This window comes from Chelmon rostratus, chromosome 9 (assembly GCF_017976325.1).
Source record: "Chelmon rostratus isolate fCheRos1 chromosome 9, fCheRos1.pri, whole genome shotgun sequence".
Classification (NCBI taxonomy): domain Eukaryota; kingdom Metazoa; phylum Chordata; class Actinopteri; order Chaetodontiformes; family Chaetodontidae; genus Chelmon; species Chelmon rostratus.
In genome coordinates this window covers 26,669,720-26,687,873 of record NC_055666.1, presented here as the reverse complement: position 1 = coordinate 26,687,873, position 18,154 = coordinate 26,669,720, and the positions used below count along the sequence as shown (strand labels likewise).

The 18,154-nt window shown below is 42.6% G+C and overlaps 1 protein-coding gene across 1 annotated transcript in view; it reads left to right on the top strand.

Moving 5' to 3' along the window:
- The first annotated feature begins 2,569 nt into the window (after nt 1–2,569).
- Nucleotides 2,570–18,154, top strand: part of glra1 (glycine receptor, alpha 1) — a 100,898-nt gene continuing 85,313 nt past the window's right edge. Inside the window, exon 1 of the mRNA XM_041944204.1 lies at nt 2,570–2,686. Coding sequence (XP_041800138.1) covers nt 2,616–2,686 — 71 coding nt within the window. The 5' untranslated portion in view covers nt 2,570–2,615. The remainder of the gene's footprint in view (nt 2,687–18,154) is intronic.

Sequence of the window (18,154 nt, the reverse complement as noted above, 5' to 3'; positions counted from 1 at the left end):
AAATTGTGTAAAATTGATAATGATGATGATGATGATGATGACTGGCAGGTAACAAAACATCATTATTCCACGCAAAGCAAAACTGTAAAACCTGATTAACAGCAAATGAGCACTCACCAGTGCTGCCAGTAAAGTCAGTTTGTTCTGATGTGAGTGATGCTAAAAGACAGTTTTGGGATCATTAAAATCAAAATGATTCATCCTCTGGGGAGCAGGACTGTTGTCAGTAAATTTGATTGTAATTTGGACGGAGTCTCACTAAAATCATTAGGATTCAATCTCTCAGAATGTCCTCTGCAATATTTAATTTTGTTTTGGCAGTTAGTACCGGAGGGGAATTTTGATCTGACAAAACACCAGATTAGGATTCATCCACTGGAGGACATGCAGTCGTTATCGATGCCACATTTGGTGGCAGCCTGGCCAGCAGCCACTGAGATGCGTTGCTCTGGACTGGAGCTTTGGATGTAGCTATTGTTTGGCCCTTTAGTGGAAAAATAGACAAAAATAAGAATTTAAGGAGATATAGTTGAATATTAACTACTTGAAGTACTCCTATAGGTCAAGTACAGACATAACAAGATAATAAGATACATTAATAAATAATTATTTTACCTAATAAGCCTAAAACAGCAAAATGTTAAGATATTAAATAAGGTCATATACCACCATAAAAGTTACACTTCAAATATGATTATATTTATTTAATGTTTATTCATAAAGGGATGAGTACACTGGCAGCATACCAAAACATTTATAGCCTAAACTAATTTGCAATGTGCGTCAATATAGCCCTTTATATTTGTAAAACTGCAATACAATAAATATACTTGACATAGAACATACAAAAAAAAGCAAGACAAAAAATGGACAAACAGAAATGCTATTTTCCTGAATTTTCTCTATTCAGAACTTTATTTATTTTTTTTTAATTTAGTAATTCATCTCTGCACCGAAACTACTACTTTTACCAATTTTCAGTTGTTTCTTTTCTTTTTTTCAGTATATTTTCATTTTCTTTTGTTGGACTTTAATTCATTATATTTCTTGTTTTCTTTTTCTTTCTTTCTTTTTGGCTAATGTGAAGACACATTAAATCTCTCTTTAAGAATATTATCTGTGAGGTCCGTCTGAACTCAGCAGTAAGTTCTTATTACAGTGATTTTTCCTCAGGGAATCTGAGCGCGAGGGGCAGAGCTCATGTCCAGCTAGTGACACATCCGCCGACCAATCAGTGACCGGCTTCAGGTCCGCGCTGGCCAATGGCAGCATCCTGTGGGCGTGTCTGTCCACTGCGAGGTGCGTTTTGTGAAGTTTGCTAAATGACTGCAGCAAGAAAATACAGTGTCGGAGCGCACCGAGGCTGCCTGTGCTCTCTATACTGTACCTCCGCGTGTGTGTGTGTGTGCGTGTGTGCGTGTGTGTGCGCCGGGCAGGGGCCAGTGTCGCTGCCTCTCTCCTGCCATGGAAGACGGTCCACACCGGTCCGATACGCAGGTTTCTACGTCGTTATAACACTCTCACTCCTCCGGCGGGGATTGATTTCTGATTTCTGTCTAACGGAAGCGGTGTCCGGATGGGAGCGGATGCGGAGCGCAGCAGCGGCCGCCGGTGCGTCTCCAACTTGAGCACCACCAGACAATGGGAGTAGCTGAGCCGTGCTGCTTCAGCGCCAAGTGCTACTACTACTACTACTCGTCCCTGGGAGACAACTACGAGAGGAAGAGGGAGAAGCAGCAGGAGGAGGAGGAGGAGAAGAAGAAGGAGCGGGAGAAGAAGGAAAGGAGGCAGACTTGTTCCACCTGCAGACCCCTCTCTCTGAGCAGCGGCGGCGGCAGCAGCGCCGGGACTCCCGCAGCAGCCGATACGCACGGATCCAGAGCGACGCTCCGGCCGCCTCTGGGATGCGTGTGAGAGGACAGAAGCACTCCTCTATTCCGTGAGTGGAATTAGGGAATATAACACATGCACAGTTTGCCAGACCTCTGGAGACAGTGAGACGCAGCTCCCCGCAGCCCAAACAGCCCGTGATTCTGTTTGTACCTCTGAAGGATTATGTCTCATTTCCCCTTTCACCGCTGTGGATCGCGCAGACTGGACTTCAGAATAACTGGCTGTAATTGTGTTTCAATTAGCAGCAGCCTGTGAGCGGCTAACCTCCTCTCGACTCCCCCCTCTCCCCCCTTCCCCCCCTCCTGGACGAGCTCCCTCCCCGCAGCCCCCGCCGGTATCTCCGCCTGCCTCTGTCCGTGGTCCTGAACACAAATTCGCGCTGGGTTTGGTGGATTTTCTCCGGCTCCGTGGCGGCGGCGCTGGAGGCGTGAGAGCGGACACAAGCATGATTTCCTGGCCGGTGAGGTCATGAGCATCCCGCGGCGCAGCACCGGCGGCTCCGGGATCTGAAACACGCACCAAAAGAGAGGAACATTTTCGGCTCACCTTGGAGGTCATAAACAGAAACCATAAACCCCCCTCCCCTCTCCTCCTCTTCCTCCTCCTTTTCCACCACTAAAGGGTTTTTTTTTTTAATTATTTTCTGGAGGGGAATTCATCCTCTCAAGAGTGTGACCCCCCCTTCAGCAACACCTTCACCCCCTCCCTCCCCTCCAAACAAAATGAGACTGGCAAAAATGTGCCGACTAAACGCGCTGGGGATCTATTTGTGGGAAACGGTAGTGTTTATCAGGTAAGCAGAGGCATGAAATGGACTTCATGAGTGAAAATAATGATGTGTGTGGAATTTATATGGGGTTTGATAACACTGAAATTAGCATTTTTATTGCTTTGCTGCCATTTGGGACGTGCATGGAAATCAAAGCTTCCTTCAGAAGTACTGAAGGGAAAAAGGAATCCAGGTGAAATCTTGTGAAAGTTGCCTTTGGGTTGTGTGTGTTATTGCTCATGTGCACGTCAGCCTGCACGTACTAGTGAGTTGAATTAAGTCGCATTGAATTCAGGCAGCTTTGAATGGGGAGCAAACAGCGACCGCTAGTGGGCGTCTGTGTGGTGCTTCTCCTGAATGTCAACAGGCATGTGGGGGGAAAAGTAGACTGTCAGGGCAACACATGTTCTGGCATTGAGATGTTGCTCTGATTTATGACTCCGAAAACTGATAACGAATGCACACGCACACACACACACACACACACACACAGGTCACGCCAGTCAGTGTGTTGAGGGTGAAACTGACTTTTTCATCCAAAAACAGTGAAAATATAAATGCTTCCAGTTGTTTCTTCACCTCTAGTTTACCTTTCTCCTTAAATCTTATTCATTTCATTTGTCTCGTTCTCTCACCGGTTTGATAAGACAGCCAGTTGTTTGAGGTTTGGACTGTAATTTCTTCTTTCATTACAAGCAATCCATTAATTGACTAACAGTAATTCATTCTGCTGCTGCTGCTGCACCGCTTGTACATCAAGCTGGATCCAAAAAAGCATCAGGAAGAAACAGACATTTCTTTACTTTAAGCATTCAAAGGTGTTTTTTCTGTTGCCACATATTCATATTTTGAGGTCGTCCTCTTGCCAGCAGCTACAGCCGGCCATATTTTTGCATATTTTCCTATTTATTTTCCTCCCTGGTATACCCATGTTGATTTTGAGGTCATCTCCAGTTCCCCTCCCTGCTGGAAGCAACATTTACTCATCCCTGCTGCCTCCAAAGTTGCCTATTCATCAAGGCCCTCTTACACGCTGCGTGCAGAACATCCTGGCAACCAAATCCTGGTGTCGATGTCGCAGCAGTAGGCGGGGCATGTGACAACACAGCTGTGCAATTGGACGCTCAAGGGGGATGTTGCCCGAAACGCGTTGCAACCATCATTTTGTTGGTGGCGGATGATGATGTGCTTCGGCTGGATTCATATTGAGCAGATTTGCTGGTTGCTGGTTTTTGTGTTGATAGTGGAACTCAGAGAGAGCGGATGAGTCCTATGATTGTTGACTCTGTTGCTTGTTGACACTGTCATGGTCACAGCGTGGCCAGAGGGCTGATGGGTACGTTCTGGAAGCCAATAGTTGACTCTTCTGTTATATACAAATCTACAGTGTGCTCCATAGCAGCTTTGAGCAGCCGTGTCAGTTACTGCTACCTGTGAATGTGGATTGTGATACGGGGTCATCGTATTTGTATGACTGGCTATGTTCCTTCACGACTGAGCGTCACTTCTACCACCTAAATTTTAAGATGTACAGCATTCATTCTATCAGGGCCAAAACCCTATCATTTCAGTGATTCAGATCTGCTCCATAATATAGTGGTTTCTTCCTGGGCCCATGCTACACCCTTCCACAAAGTTTCAGGAAAATCGTGCAGTAATTCCGAAAACATAACCTCCTTGCAGAGGTAATAAAAGCGTTTCACTCACATAAGAGTTACGTGAAGTGAAACTGGAGCAAGACCCGATCAAACCACAAGAAAAAGACGACAAAGTGCTTTTTTGTGGCTGTTTTGAAGACGTTTCTGCGTTGTGCTTCATGCTGTGTGCCTGATAGATCAGACTGTCGGGAGACAAGGAGCTGTATTCAGGAAGTGTTTGGCTTCGGGCCACTATTGGACGCCTAATGTATCATCAACAAGGTGAAAGCATTTAATAAAGAGTGAAAAAGCGTCAGATGTCACTGCCCTTTACAGGCTTTAAATTGCTCTCCTGGGATCATGAGTAGAAGCAGCAGGTTCGGGGTTTGTTGCACTCGCAGGAAGTGAATTATTCATTTTATAAAGTCAACATTTTCATACTAGCTTCTGTTTCTGCATGATGATGAACATGCAATTAAAAAAAAACAATAACAAGGAAAAGTCCTGCATTCTGCATATCAAGATGTACTTAAGTGCTTTTCAGAGAGTTTTATTAGAATATATATTTCATAATTAGATAATTATTACTGATGCTTTAACAAGTCAGAAGCATTTGGTGCTGTTTGACTTTACAGGAAAATGTGTTTCCTAGTCACGGGGAGAACTTTTTTAAGAAGAACTCCTTTATTAAAATTCATCTTTACACTATGATTCAAACTTTATAACACACACACACACACACACACACACACAGATACACAGAGACATCCATACATGCACTTGATGTTGAGGGATGTGGGAGTGATCGGTCCACACAGCGCAGCACCCCGGAGGTGAACTGGCACCGCTCCAGCTACCCGACCACCTCCGTATTGACTAGTCCACGCTGGACTCCAACAGGCCACCCTCCGGTCCCCCCTGCCAAGTCCTAATGGACTGAGCTGCTGCTTCTCCGGGATGTTGTTTAAAATAACCCTCATGACGTCATCGGACCGTCTCAGCTTTGAGACTTCATATGTTTTGACAGAAGTTCTGTGTTTAAACTGAGGCTGTAGAGTTTGAAAGATTTAAAGTTTGGCCAGGTTGGCAGGATGTAATAAAAACGCTACTGAGGTGCATGATGGGAGTTTTTGGAGCTGGCGCACTGAAAGTCACAATAACTCAAGGTCTGCTGCATCAGTTTTAATCATTCTTTTTTTAATCTGTCCCCAGTTTCCTGAACTTTCTAAAAGTACAATAGTAAATGAATGATTTTCAGTAAAGCTTTAATGCAGGTTTGAGTCGGTTTATAGACAGTTCTCAGATGAATGAATACAGAAAATAAAATAGTGCCGTCAGTGTGATGGAGGAATAAAGAAGCCAAAAAACTGAAGTAGTTCAGGAGAAGTATCATAAATTTGTACTGACTGTTCAACACTGTTAATATGAAGAAATGTATTCTTTCTATGTTGGACTGAACTGTGGCTGGTGGGTGAAAAAGCCACAAAGCCTCCAAATTTTTGAAGTGATTTTTTTTGCTTGTTTTCCATTTTGGAAGCAAACTGTGAATGAGCGTATTTACCTTTTCAAACCGTTCATCCCAAATTACAGTGAATGTATATTGCATGCAAATACCTCCTAATATAAACTGGAATATGTTCGGGTCCTGCTTTGCATTCCCACCTGCAGGCACCCTGCACGTTTCGCTTTATTGCATCACGTGTGGATATTATTTCCCCGCTCGGCCTCGGAGGTATTTCATTATGTGAACTATCAAAGGCGTTTTTCTACCTGCTGCAGAGACTCCCTCATTTCCATTGAACAAGGCAGCCGTTTACAGTTGGGATGGGTTGGATGGGTGGTGGAAAGGGAGGGGGCGGCCACAGGAGTTTTGCATTCAGCACACACTGTTTAGTTAATGAACCACAGTCGGGATATTGCCATCTCAGCTTCTCAGGCCTGGACTCTGCAGTTCCCTGCTTAATTGATATCTCTTTCCCCTCCATCCCGTCCCAAACCCCCCCACACCTCATTCCACATTCAGCCTTATTACTAAACATTGATTAGCCTGTCAATGGCCGGGGCCAGACCTGATGAATACACATTTAATGCTCGTACATATCTCTCCCCCCTCCTCTGTCCCCGCTCTTATTATTCATCAAAGCTGAGCTTTAGATTCAGTTTGGACCTGCAGCAAATTTCTATCAACAAAAGCTTTAATCTTGTGTTCAGGTTTAAATCTGTGACTTCTGTCAAGACAAATGAAAGAAAGAGCAAAAGACGGTGAGATAATTTCCCTTGTTACACATCTCAGTTTGTATTTACCAACGATTTTTTAATCAAATGCTGGAACTTTTTGAACAAAATGAAGAACCTTATTTGAAAGCACTGTCACTAGAACACCAGTGGAACAAGCGACCCGTTCTCTGCACTGTACTCATCTGGTGCCTTTGGATGATCCAAGAAAGCATATTTATCTGCCGTCACGTTATTAGACGACTCAAAGGGACAGAGAGCGCCAGCTACTCCAAATGTATCTAAATGTGAATGAAAAATGAGGTAAATGTAAATCATCTGAAGGGAAAACAGATGGAGACCCATAAAGGTTTGTCGTGTTCACACTGCAATAAGCATCCATTGTGATGGATAAAGATCCGTCTCACGTTCAGCCGTTGAATCTCCTAAAAAAAGAGAAGTTATTTTCCCGTGTTTCCTCCAAAAATGTGTGCGTTATGGCAATTTGTTAGGAATGAGCCGTCAGCATCTCAGATTTATGCACCAACACGACACACACATGAACGACATGCTCATCAGTTCAGTGCATCAGTGATTGAAGTGAAGTAAAAAGTCTCCGGGGATGCATTTATCTGTCTTTTCTTTAGCTTTAGCCGCTACACCAGTTCTCAGAATTCAGTTCAATTCACCTGAACTGCACTTACGTAGCCAAACACTGACATCCTTCATGCAAATGTTATTGCATTACAAAGGTCATTTGTTATTTTTCACTGATTTCACAGAATTCTCTCTTTATTGAAACCGCTGTATTTAATTACTGCTAATTAAGAGCAATCACTTCCTGTTTCTCTTGCTTCACATCAAAAGCTTAGGTGTGAAGCACATGAAGGGTTTACTCATGAAAGGTTGGTCCGTAGCATGTGCATTATGTTTTGTTATCTTTGCCTTTGATAGACGTGTCAATCACAGAACACTAAAGTACGCATTCAAGAACAGTGAACAAGTGAGCAAGGAACTAATTTAGGACACAGCAGTAGACCGCGATGGCTAGCTAAAAAGATGCTGCAGCTAGACGGCTGACAAGCTGCCCAAACATGAAACAAATCTTCTTCCATCGCTGATGAGCTCAGGACCTCTAGTATGGTGGACGCAGGCAAACCTACTGTATATGAACCGTAATATCGTTACACAACCGCAGAAGCAGGCCTGAAAGGCACAAGGTGAACGTGGCGTGCTCCTCCAGCCCCCAGAGCGTCCACTTTTAATGACCGCTGAGACGGAAAGGATTAATCAGACCAGTCAGCGTTGCATTTAAAGAATGCCGACGCAAAAAACCACGAGCATCAGGGAATACCGCTCAGTCAGTCAGAAGGATTGACAGACCTTTGAACAGCTATTGGCGTCTCTGTCTGATTGCTTTTCTACCACGAAGGAGGTTGTTGTAGGAACGTTTTGAGGTTAGCACGGGAAGCTTTGGGAACGATGTCTGCGTTTTCCTGGATATTTCAAGATGGAAGTTTATGTGTGTGTGTTTGAGCCTTCAGCTTTGTGTGTGTTTGCACTGAATGCCTGTTTTAGGAAAGAGGTTTATGCTAAAACTGGAGCATATGTAGAGTTTGCCACAAATTCCTCTCCAGGGAAATTTGTATTCACTGATGTAGATAAAATTACGTACTGAATTTATTGTGTCACGGTTGTGCAGGAGGGGAAAAACAGGAGTACAGGCTTACACCTTGTTTAGTTTTGAAAGAATCAGGTGTTGGAGGTGATTTGCGGCGACGCTCTGCGCGTTTTTACGGCTGCACTGCGACATTTCGAGAGCTCGGCTCCTCTGCAGGGAAAAAGCACCGTCCCTTTGCTTTTCTGATCAGGTGCTTCGCTCATTTCACATCCGCCTCCTCGTGATAACACAGATTGATTGCCTCTTTCATTTCCGGGTGCTTGCACACATCGTTTCTATGCACACAAGCATCTAACAGCCCACAGTATGCAAACTATTCATCTTCACCCAACCGAAATGTGCAGAGAGTGACCTTTTCCTCTATGGATTTCTATATTCAATAAAACTCTTTATTCCCTCAAGTGGAAACAGCGAGCAGTCCATATAAACACCTAATCTAAACATTTCACCCCTGGGCTGAAATATGGATGCTGCTTTCACAGATCTTTATGTGCAACACCGTGAAGTAGCTGTTCAATGGGAAATGCATGCAGAATCTATAAGGATGATTTAATCTATAATTTCTATTAGCAGGGTGAATATTCAGTTGCGCCTGCAGCCGTTTACCTGTCTGCTGCTGGGAGGTAACCTTGAGCTGGCCTTGAAAACGCAGCTGCACGCGGGGATCTCTACACAGCGCCATGCAGGACACACACACACACGGACACACACACGCCATCATCACATCACAGGGTAAATTCAATCCGACTCTACCAGTTCTTGAAATAAATTGATGTTGAAATTTGGCGATTTAGAGAAGGTCATTCGCCTGCTTTCCTAAATTATTTTAAGTAAAGAAGCCCTGGATGTCAGGCGCTGTTGAGCCTTGATATTAAATAAAAGTCCTTATCCTGGACTGGCTTGAGGATTGAACAGAAGTGACTTTTTCAGAGAACAGAGTGACTGAGAAAAGGCTGAATGTCCTGACAGTGTGTTCATTAAAGAAAAGGTTAGCCTGCACGTAGACAGTCAGGAAAAACAGAGCTGTGACTTAATGGGATGTCATGTTACCTTGAGTGATGTTTCACTTCAGTGTAACATTTCCAGTTGTGGCATTCATTAGCTGTATAAGTGTTGTGACTCAGTGTTGCCTGTCATTAGTATCCACAGTCACGTCGCCGTTTTGTCTCAGTCTTCCTACGACCAGATTCTGACTTCGACCCAGAACTTGCAGCACACTGAACAGAAGCGAGTCTCTGTTCTGGTTGTTTTTGTGAAGCACAAGGTCAAACCTGAAGCACGAAATAAGAGAAAAAAAAATCAGCTTTTTCCACTGGGGAAAATGGAGCACTGCTGCAGCTTTTGTATCATATCGGAGTTATTCTGAGTACCAAAGCTGCACACTTGAGACTTGGACTTGAGTCAGACTTGAGTCACAAAACAAGACTTGACACAGACTTCACTCTTTTGATCGCAAAAAGAAAAATAAGAAATCACCCAAAGTTTTTTGGGTAAACAGGAAGAAAACATATAACAACCCAAACAGACGTGGGAACAATTTAACAGTCCAGGCTCTTCAGCTCCTCTGTGATATAAATCTAAAATGTTCCTCGATAAGGAAAACAAAACCTCAACTGCATGATCAGTGTATTATTTACCCAGAATAATTACACCAGACTAATATGAAAGACTTGACTTACATGAGATTAGACTCCACCAAAAGACTTGGCTCGGCCAGTTTGAACAGGTGGACTCAAGTCCAGCTGACAGGCAGGACTTGCCATGTTATCTTCATAAACAGCATTAAGAGCCCTATAGATCTACATCTGACCTGCCAATGAAGGCTTGGTTTAAGACCTGTCCCCCCAAAACCCAAACCCTGAAGACGGCTCTGATCAACACCAGCTGCCGACTCAGCAAACACATTCCAGTCTGCAACATTCAGTATTATAGAGATACTCAGAAATACTCAGAGATACTCAGAGATACTCAGAGATACTCAGAGATACTGTAACGTTGAACAGCAGTGAAGGGCGGCAACTTTCCAAATCCAACAAACTGACCTGAACTGGTGTGAAACAAACTTTTACACATTCTTAATATTCCTATTTCCTTCACTGCACAAACACCTCAGTGGATCTTTCTAAACGATTGATTTTGGAGACATAAAACTCTATATATTCATGATGTCAATATGTTGCTATGTGTAGTGAGTATGAGCAAAATCACATGAAATAGATGAACGTTTCAGGCATTAATAGTGTAAAACACTGTATTTTATTATCCATATCTTGTCATGTGAAATTCAAAAATTTCCTTTGAGAAACTTAGCCATCCTTTTAAATATATATATATTATTTTTATACACTATAACATATATACAATAAAAAAAGTGTATATATGCATATATATTCTACCTTGTATTTCTTTTTATTGTCTTTGTTCTTCTTCTACTTCTCCTTTTTTTATTCTTGCTATTATTGTTGTCTATAAAAACATCATTTCCCCAGTGTGGGATCAATAAAGTTGTATATATATATTTATATTCAGAACTTTTATAGTGTGTGCTATTGAGAATCACATATTGATGATAACAGGATGTTTACTTTGTGCACACTAACACGGCCAGCATACGTCATCTTACTTGATTTAAATTGTTGCACTTAATTCAAACTTCAGTAATCCCCCTCTGGTCCCTCAGGGGTCAAATCTGTCTTTTTTCTTGCCGTGGCAAACATGAAAGTCAGGGGTCAGAGCTCAGGGATCGGGGTCGGCTGCAGAATCGAACCTCTGGAGCTGGCCGGGATTTATTGTGTTGCTGAAGGACACTAGAGACAGATGGAGAGCTCGGCACACACCTCCTGCCAGCTGCCCCTCTCAGAAATCATCCGGTGTCAGTAAGCATACACTCCCGGTTCAGCCAAATTAAAGCCGCTGCGTTATTTATGAACCTGCCCTCAAGCTGTTTCATTTGTTCTGCAGGTACCGGCCGATATTTATCACTCACATTTCCAATCATAACATATATATTTATTTATTTCTATATTTTCTGTGATCAATTCCCCGAGTCCTCTGATGAAAAACAATCGACTGCTCTGCTGGAGTTCGCTACCCTCTCTACAATAATTAACTTCTGGGCAGGGTCATTTCCAAAACTTGATGTATGATAATACATTATTGATTAGCAGACAGAGACAGATTTTCACCATAAATAACAGAGTATATTATCAATGCCCTCTCAGCGCTGTAACTCACTTACAGCAGCGGTGAGTTCCTGGAAATGTTTGGAGCTGCACTACGTTTCTGGAATTGAAGCGGAGTCGGTCAGAAGACAGATGAGTACATTTAGTTTTGTTGTTGTTGTTGAACAGAAGAGTTTGCAGAAACTTTTCTTCTAATTGCGGTTCAAGTGTTTTCTCACATACAGCTCAGAGTAATGATCGTCTCCAGTTTCATCAGTATCGTCTCATCCAGCAAGATCTCAGATCAAGATCTTTTTTTAAAAAAAGAAAACCTTATATTTGAATTATTTTTGTGCAAAAAGCTAATAATCAAAAAGGACATTTAGTGTAAACACAAAGGCTCTGACACACAGAGTAACATCAAATGAACAATTCAGACCAAGTCATAGCATCACATCAATAGTGAGGGTAATAAAGATAAGACAGGGAAGAAATTATTTTAGATTTAGAGTACTTGTTGTTTGCAGATGTTATTAAATGTTTTAATTAGTTCAAAAAAATGGACAATTAAATATGAAACATGCTGAGAAATCATCTCAATCTGCAGCCTGCTGGGACTGAAACTCTGCAAATGTCTGCTCTTGCAGACATCAGGTTTCATTTTCAGTTATAAAAACGGTTTCACTGTTATAAAGGAGGAGAAAGATAGTTTAACCATTCTCAGCGATGACAACAGGACTCAGTGATTTAAGCAACCAGAAGGTCACAGAACTAAACTGCATCCATCAGCAGCCCTGTGTTCTGTCCAGGCGACACATCTCCTCCCTTTCACTGTGATTCAAACTCGGCTGAATGCTCCAAGTGTACAAGACTCAGGAACAAGACTGGATTATCAACCAGGCAACTGAAGTACAGTATCAGCTGACACGATGAGGGTCTCAAAATGTGAATGTGTTTTTCTGCACAGCCAGTCAGAAAACTGGACAGAGCAGAGTTAATAGTGAACCAGCAGCTAATTTTTGTCCTTGTTCACTTTTTGGTACATTTTAATTGAATTTCTTTGCTGCTGTTTATGATAAATATGAAGAAAATGTGCACACATGAAGAGTCTCCCCTGTGATTCACACGAGTCTGTGTGTGTGGAGGTTTTTCCGGTGCTTTCTGCATCGAGCAGAAAAGAACCGAGTTTGCAGCGTGTTGGAAATGTCGGCACCACACAGCAGCAATGAATACTGGCCAGCGTGAACCTCTGCAGCAACCGCAAACAGAAAGCCCAAGTGAATGTTTACCTGATCATCTTCTCTGAATGGACCAAAACCCCTTTAAGATCTAAAACTCGGGAGGATTTTTGCCCTGTGAATGTGAAAATCTGACTTTTAAGCTGTGGGTCTGGTGTTGTTGGAGCAGCGGACTGTGTGACGCAGTATCCGAGTATCAGGCCTTCATTTGCAGTGATGAGCGAGTGTTTGCCGGGCGAGCCGGGCAGCCTATCTGTTAGTGCCAGGGAAGCGAGCAGTCCTTTGCTTTCCTGAGTGTTACTAAATGCCAGGATGAGATCAATTAGGGATTCAGGTCTTCAGAGGCTTTAGGAACATAATGAGGAACACTTAGGACTAATGATCGGAGCCTTGCATTAGCCCACACCACACTCTCTGTTTCCCTCTGCTCGCTGTGTGCATATTAGACACTGGCACAGGACGACTCAGCTGTTTTTTCTTCTTCTTTGCTGCCTCAGCATTGGACGCGGGTCTCCAAAGGAGCCACGGCCAGCATTGATCTGAAATAATTAAAGCAAATCTGAACTTTGATCATGGAAGCCCAGAAGAGCGGGATGCTCAGGGGGAAGATTATCAACAAAGGAAAGGCCTTGGACGGCTCTCCACTGTGTCTGCGGTTGTGTGCCGGTTATGTCGGTCGATTGTGAAACACTTCAGTCCACAGCGGCCCCATTAAAATGTGTGTGTTTACATATTTAATACCAATCAAAGTACTGTGAATAACACCCAAATTGAAAAGCATGTTTGAGAGTTTAACACACAAAACAGCGAAAATGAAAAAGTGCTGATGTCGCAGGTATAGAAGGTATTAGGGCAATTTTCCTTTACTCATTACACTGTGTAATTGTATACGATGAGGTAATAAAATCATATCAAAACACAATAAAAGGGGCCACTGTTACACATTGTTAGATGTTAGATGAAGAACTCATTAACAGCTGTTAAAGTGCTTCCTGACCAGTTTCTGGTTTGATACCTGAAGACAAACTAAGACAGAGTTTAAAAGGCAAAGATTCGTTAATTTAATGAATCTTTGGGTCTATAAAATGAAATAAAGTGAAAATTGAGAAAAATGTCCATCCCAATCACAAGGTGACTGTTGGACCAACAGTCCAAAACCCAAAGACACTCAAATAACAAATGATACAAAACAAAGACAGGCCGGAAAACAGAGGGTCTGGATGTTTGTTCAAGTGTAGAACTGAACCCATTATGAGACTAAAAGTAGAGACATCACTGCCTCTGCTGCACTGATGTTGACCATTTCCCCCCACTTATACAAGCGCAGCTCTAAATCACTGGCATGCACCTTTAAGATGTCTGGACGTCTCCCAAATTAAATTGCTCACTGTGGCACAGAAATGTCTTTCACTTTATGTCTTCTTCATCTCTCGCAAATGAAAAGCAGGCAGTGTATGTTCTAAAAGCACACACACACACACACACACACACACACACACACGTATATTCTTCTTCAGTAGTTGTGTGTTAAATGTTATCAGACACCTGCGCACGAGTCCAAACGTCTCCTATTTAAAAGGTGTATTGGTTCATTCCAGCTACTGCTCCCTTGTTGAGGGCAGCTGCTGGGATGTTGAGGCTGCCACACTGTGTCTGGACCTCGACAAGCCACGCACTCAGCATTATGAAGATTTTATTGGAAAAGACTTTTCCTGGGTAGCCACAGCTGGACACATTGTCTCTTTAGGCGAGAAGTCAAGCGAAATAACAGACAAAAGACAGAGCAGAAGGCCTTTTCCACCATGAGCTGTATTATGCTTCACGCTGGCCTGTCGTTGTTTGTGGTCCGGCTTGTTTCAGACTTGAAACATGCACAGATATCAGCACTTACTGCAGGTGCACTTTAGTTTCATCAGAACTGATCCACAGTCAGTCAGAGTGGGAGGTGGAATATTCTGTTAATTGGTTTATCCATTAAAGCTGAGCCAGCCATATTTACAGTGTGAACTGGAATAATATTGAAGCAGGTGGGCTTTCAAAAGTACCAATCTGATCTAAACGAAAAGTGTTTATGCGAACGGACCAGACACCTGGCAGACGTTTGGTTCTGTGACCCAATGAATATGTATTTTGTGGAGTGGCAGAGTGGATATTACTCAAATGCATCTTTCCTTTTAACCTTTTTCCTTTTTGGATGGCGTGTGGAGCTGGTTCAAACATGACAGAAAAAGAAGAAATGCAGCAACACGCGGGAGCAGATTGGTGGTACAGCAGGTTCATGACCACCAGAATCAGAACTGACGTGTTTGTTTTTAATAAAAAAATGAAAGAAGAGAAAAGCTTGTGTTTGGTAAATTTACATTTAAACAGTCCAGTTACAACCTGGCCAGGGATTACAAGCAAAAGTCACATGACTTGCAACCTGCCTGCTTATTAGACGGAGAGGCACCTGTGCCAAGAGGAAGGAAGAGTAAGATATTCAGCTCTCAGTTCTGTTCTCAACATGCTCAATAATCCAAATGAACTTTGACCTTTGAGACTGCTGCAGTTTGAGAGAGCGGCACTGACCTGACCTGACACTGATTGTTTGTACTCTTGCTGATCGAACAGCATTGTGTCAGAAGACACATGGAGATGTGTCGCGTGGCTTCAGTCAGATCAAAGACAGGTAGAGGGCGACGAGATAAAAGATGCATGATGTTTAACTGCCAGCACCAGAGGCCAAAGCTTAAAGCCCGTGTGAGGAACATTTGCCTCGATAGTTCTGGTCTGACAACACTGTTAGTATCTTAGAGTCCCACTAAAGGGGGGCAGGGTTACACAAACTGAATCCTGGATTCAGACTACTTTAACCGCAGGTCCCTTGGTAGAAGACAAAGAGTCTGGACGCTGCTGTGGACATGATGCTCGTTCCCTCTGTGGACCATCCATTGATTCGTTTAACCTTTGTATATTCAGGGACTGTAGATGCTTCAGGGAGCTGCTCAGTGCAGCCACAGTCAATAGCTCTCCAACATGGACAAAACCTTTTTTGAGGAGCTTTCCTGGGTCTCAAAATACATTGAAGATGGGGTGTGTTGTCTGCTGAGGTTGTACTTGATGGGAACTTTGAGCGCAATGTCAAGGTCAACAAGGGGTTCAACAGCAAGACCCGGGGTACTCTGATAGTCAAAGGTCTAAAGGCTACAAGTAGAAGTTCAACCCCTCCTTCTAAATTTCACAGTGTCAGTGTAATTCAGCCCAAAGTGTCGTCTCATGCTACGCGTCCGGGGGAAATTATCTTTGTGTCGAGGACACGCCGCTGTAATCCCAGTCTGTGACTAATCTGATTGCACCGTCATCAGCCCAGCAGTGTGTTTGTTCAATGCTAATTTGAAAGCCAATTCACATGGGTCTTATGCTTTATTGTATCATCTCGGCGGGAAGCGCTGTGCCCAAACAACAGAATTTTGTTGGGTTTTTTTTGCGAGAGCTTGATCCTATCACACTCCCACTTGTCATCGTTGTAAAGAGGATTAAGCTCAGATTCGTCACGTCGCGGCGGGAATTATTGGTGCCGAGATAATCTCTGATCCACCTAATTTGCTGTCACAGAGAAAAGAATTGAATGAAGTGTGATAGGCCTCAAAAACCTGATGTCTTCTCATTGATCGGCATAAACTCTGAGCGTGCGAGCGCTGCAGTTTTGGGAGGCGGCGTCAGGGGTCCATTATCTGATTATTGATGCTTTAGAGATGGTGTGTTTCTCCAGGTTGTCCACACTGATTCTGCAGTGACACCTGAGGGTGTTATGCTCTGATAAGCTATTGACCACTATCACCATCATCAATTGACTTCACCCGCTATGATCAGTCACTCGTGTGACCTTGAGAGTGCATCAACAAGAAAGCGGTTAGTGTGAAGTGTTTAAACAGACAGTTATCACAACAGGGTAATTACTTATGGAAATGTGCTTGATTTAATTTCAGTGGTCACAGATACGCTAGATAATTTTCACAGTTAACACAATCATACTCTGCATGATTTTAATAAATGTAATTTAGTTAAAAGGCTATTTCAGAGCTGCTGTACAAGAGTCTATGGGAGCAGTGGGTGTGCTGTTGGTGTACTAGAAGCTGGGAGATCTGATCCTCAACATTCCTGTGAAGTCCTGTAAGATTAGCCTGTCCTGGACACACCCAAACTGCAAAGAAAGCAATTTGGAGTTCATGTATAGTTTTGGCTTTTTTGAAATGTAACACTCACATGCTGAAGTCGACGGTTTTTATTTGAACCTGGATATTTCTTTGCAGATAGATGCCTGCAGACTCTACCTGGGCCTTGTTAGCTGGAAAATGCATGAAGCTTTAGCCTAGTCCAAGTTCAATAAAATCTTTTACAGTACCACAGAAAATGAATTTTCATTCTGCTTCAGAACGGTATGCCTGGACCATCTCCAAAAAAATAACGTATGCACTATTTTAATCTAGATAAATATCTGTATTTATATTCAGGGAACCTATATTAAGTCAGTCTATACTGATATTTAGTATTATATATATCTTTATATTGAGGCCATTTGCTATATGTATCATTTCAGACTCTGTGTAATGTCCCTATTTGCATTGAATTCTTTAATTTGGCTGTAATTTACAGACTGAAGCAGCACATCCTCATTTTCAGAATTTCATTTGCAATATGAAGTGCCACTCATCTGCACAATCAGCTGAGAGTGGCTCAGTCTTTACATGAAAGCAGAGAACGAGGCACTTCCTGTCAAAGTGGACTCTCATTGGCTCTTGTTGGCTGTGGAGAGCACATGGAAGAAGAATCGTAGCTGGTCAAGTGAGGTGTCAATCAAAAGGTCAGAGTGCAGCAGCTATTTTCAGATCAACATATCGCCTATGCGTGTTTGGCTATTTGAGTAAGGATGGAGAAAACATGGAGGATTAGCATGTCTGACGGCTGATTTGAAATGATTAAACAGCTTTCTGAGGATTATATTTGTGTTTTGGACTAAATGTGTCACTGGATTCATCTGGATCTTTGTTGTGTTACTAAGTTGCCTCAGTTTTATAACCGTTTGTTTGCTTGTTGCTGTTGATTTTACCGACTGTTAAGATTATATCTTCAAACAAAACACAAGAGTCTTAGCTTTCCAGCGATGTATGGCATGAATATAAACTTAAACATAGCAATTGTGTACACACACAGGAGCAGCATTGAACACCATGATGGCCGCGAATGGGCCTTCAGAGTGTTAAGAGGTAACGTTTGGGTAGAGAGACATAATAAACTTTAAAACTGACAAATATATGTGTTTTTTTCCCCCCAGTATTGATAATATATAATATTGTGTCACTACAGTCAACCAAACTGCTTGAATTTTGAATGTTGAGTGTAGATGAGGGCTGTCCAGTGGTTCCTGCAGGCCCTAAAACCTGTCATTTGGCTCAGAAGATATTTTATTTATGTAAGCAAACAATAACCAATATATAAGGCTGGTTTACAAAATCCAAAGCTTGTGTCATTGATGATACATTAGCATATATAGAGTAACACTGATTTGTCAATTTTTATGT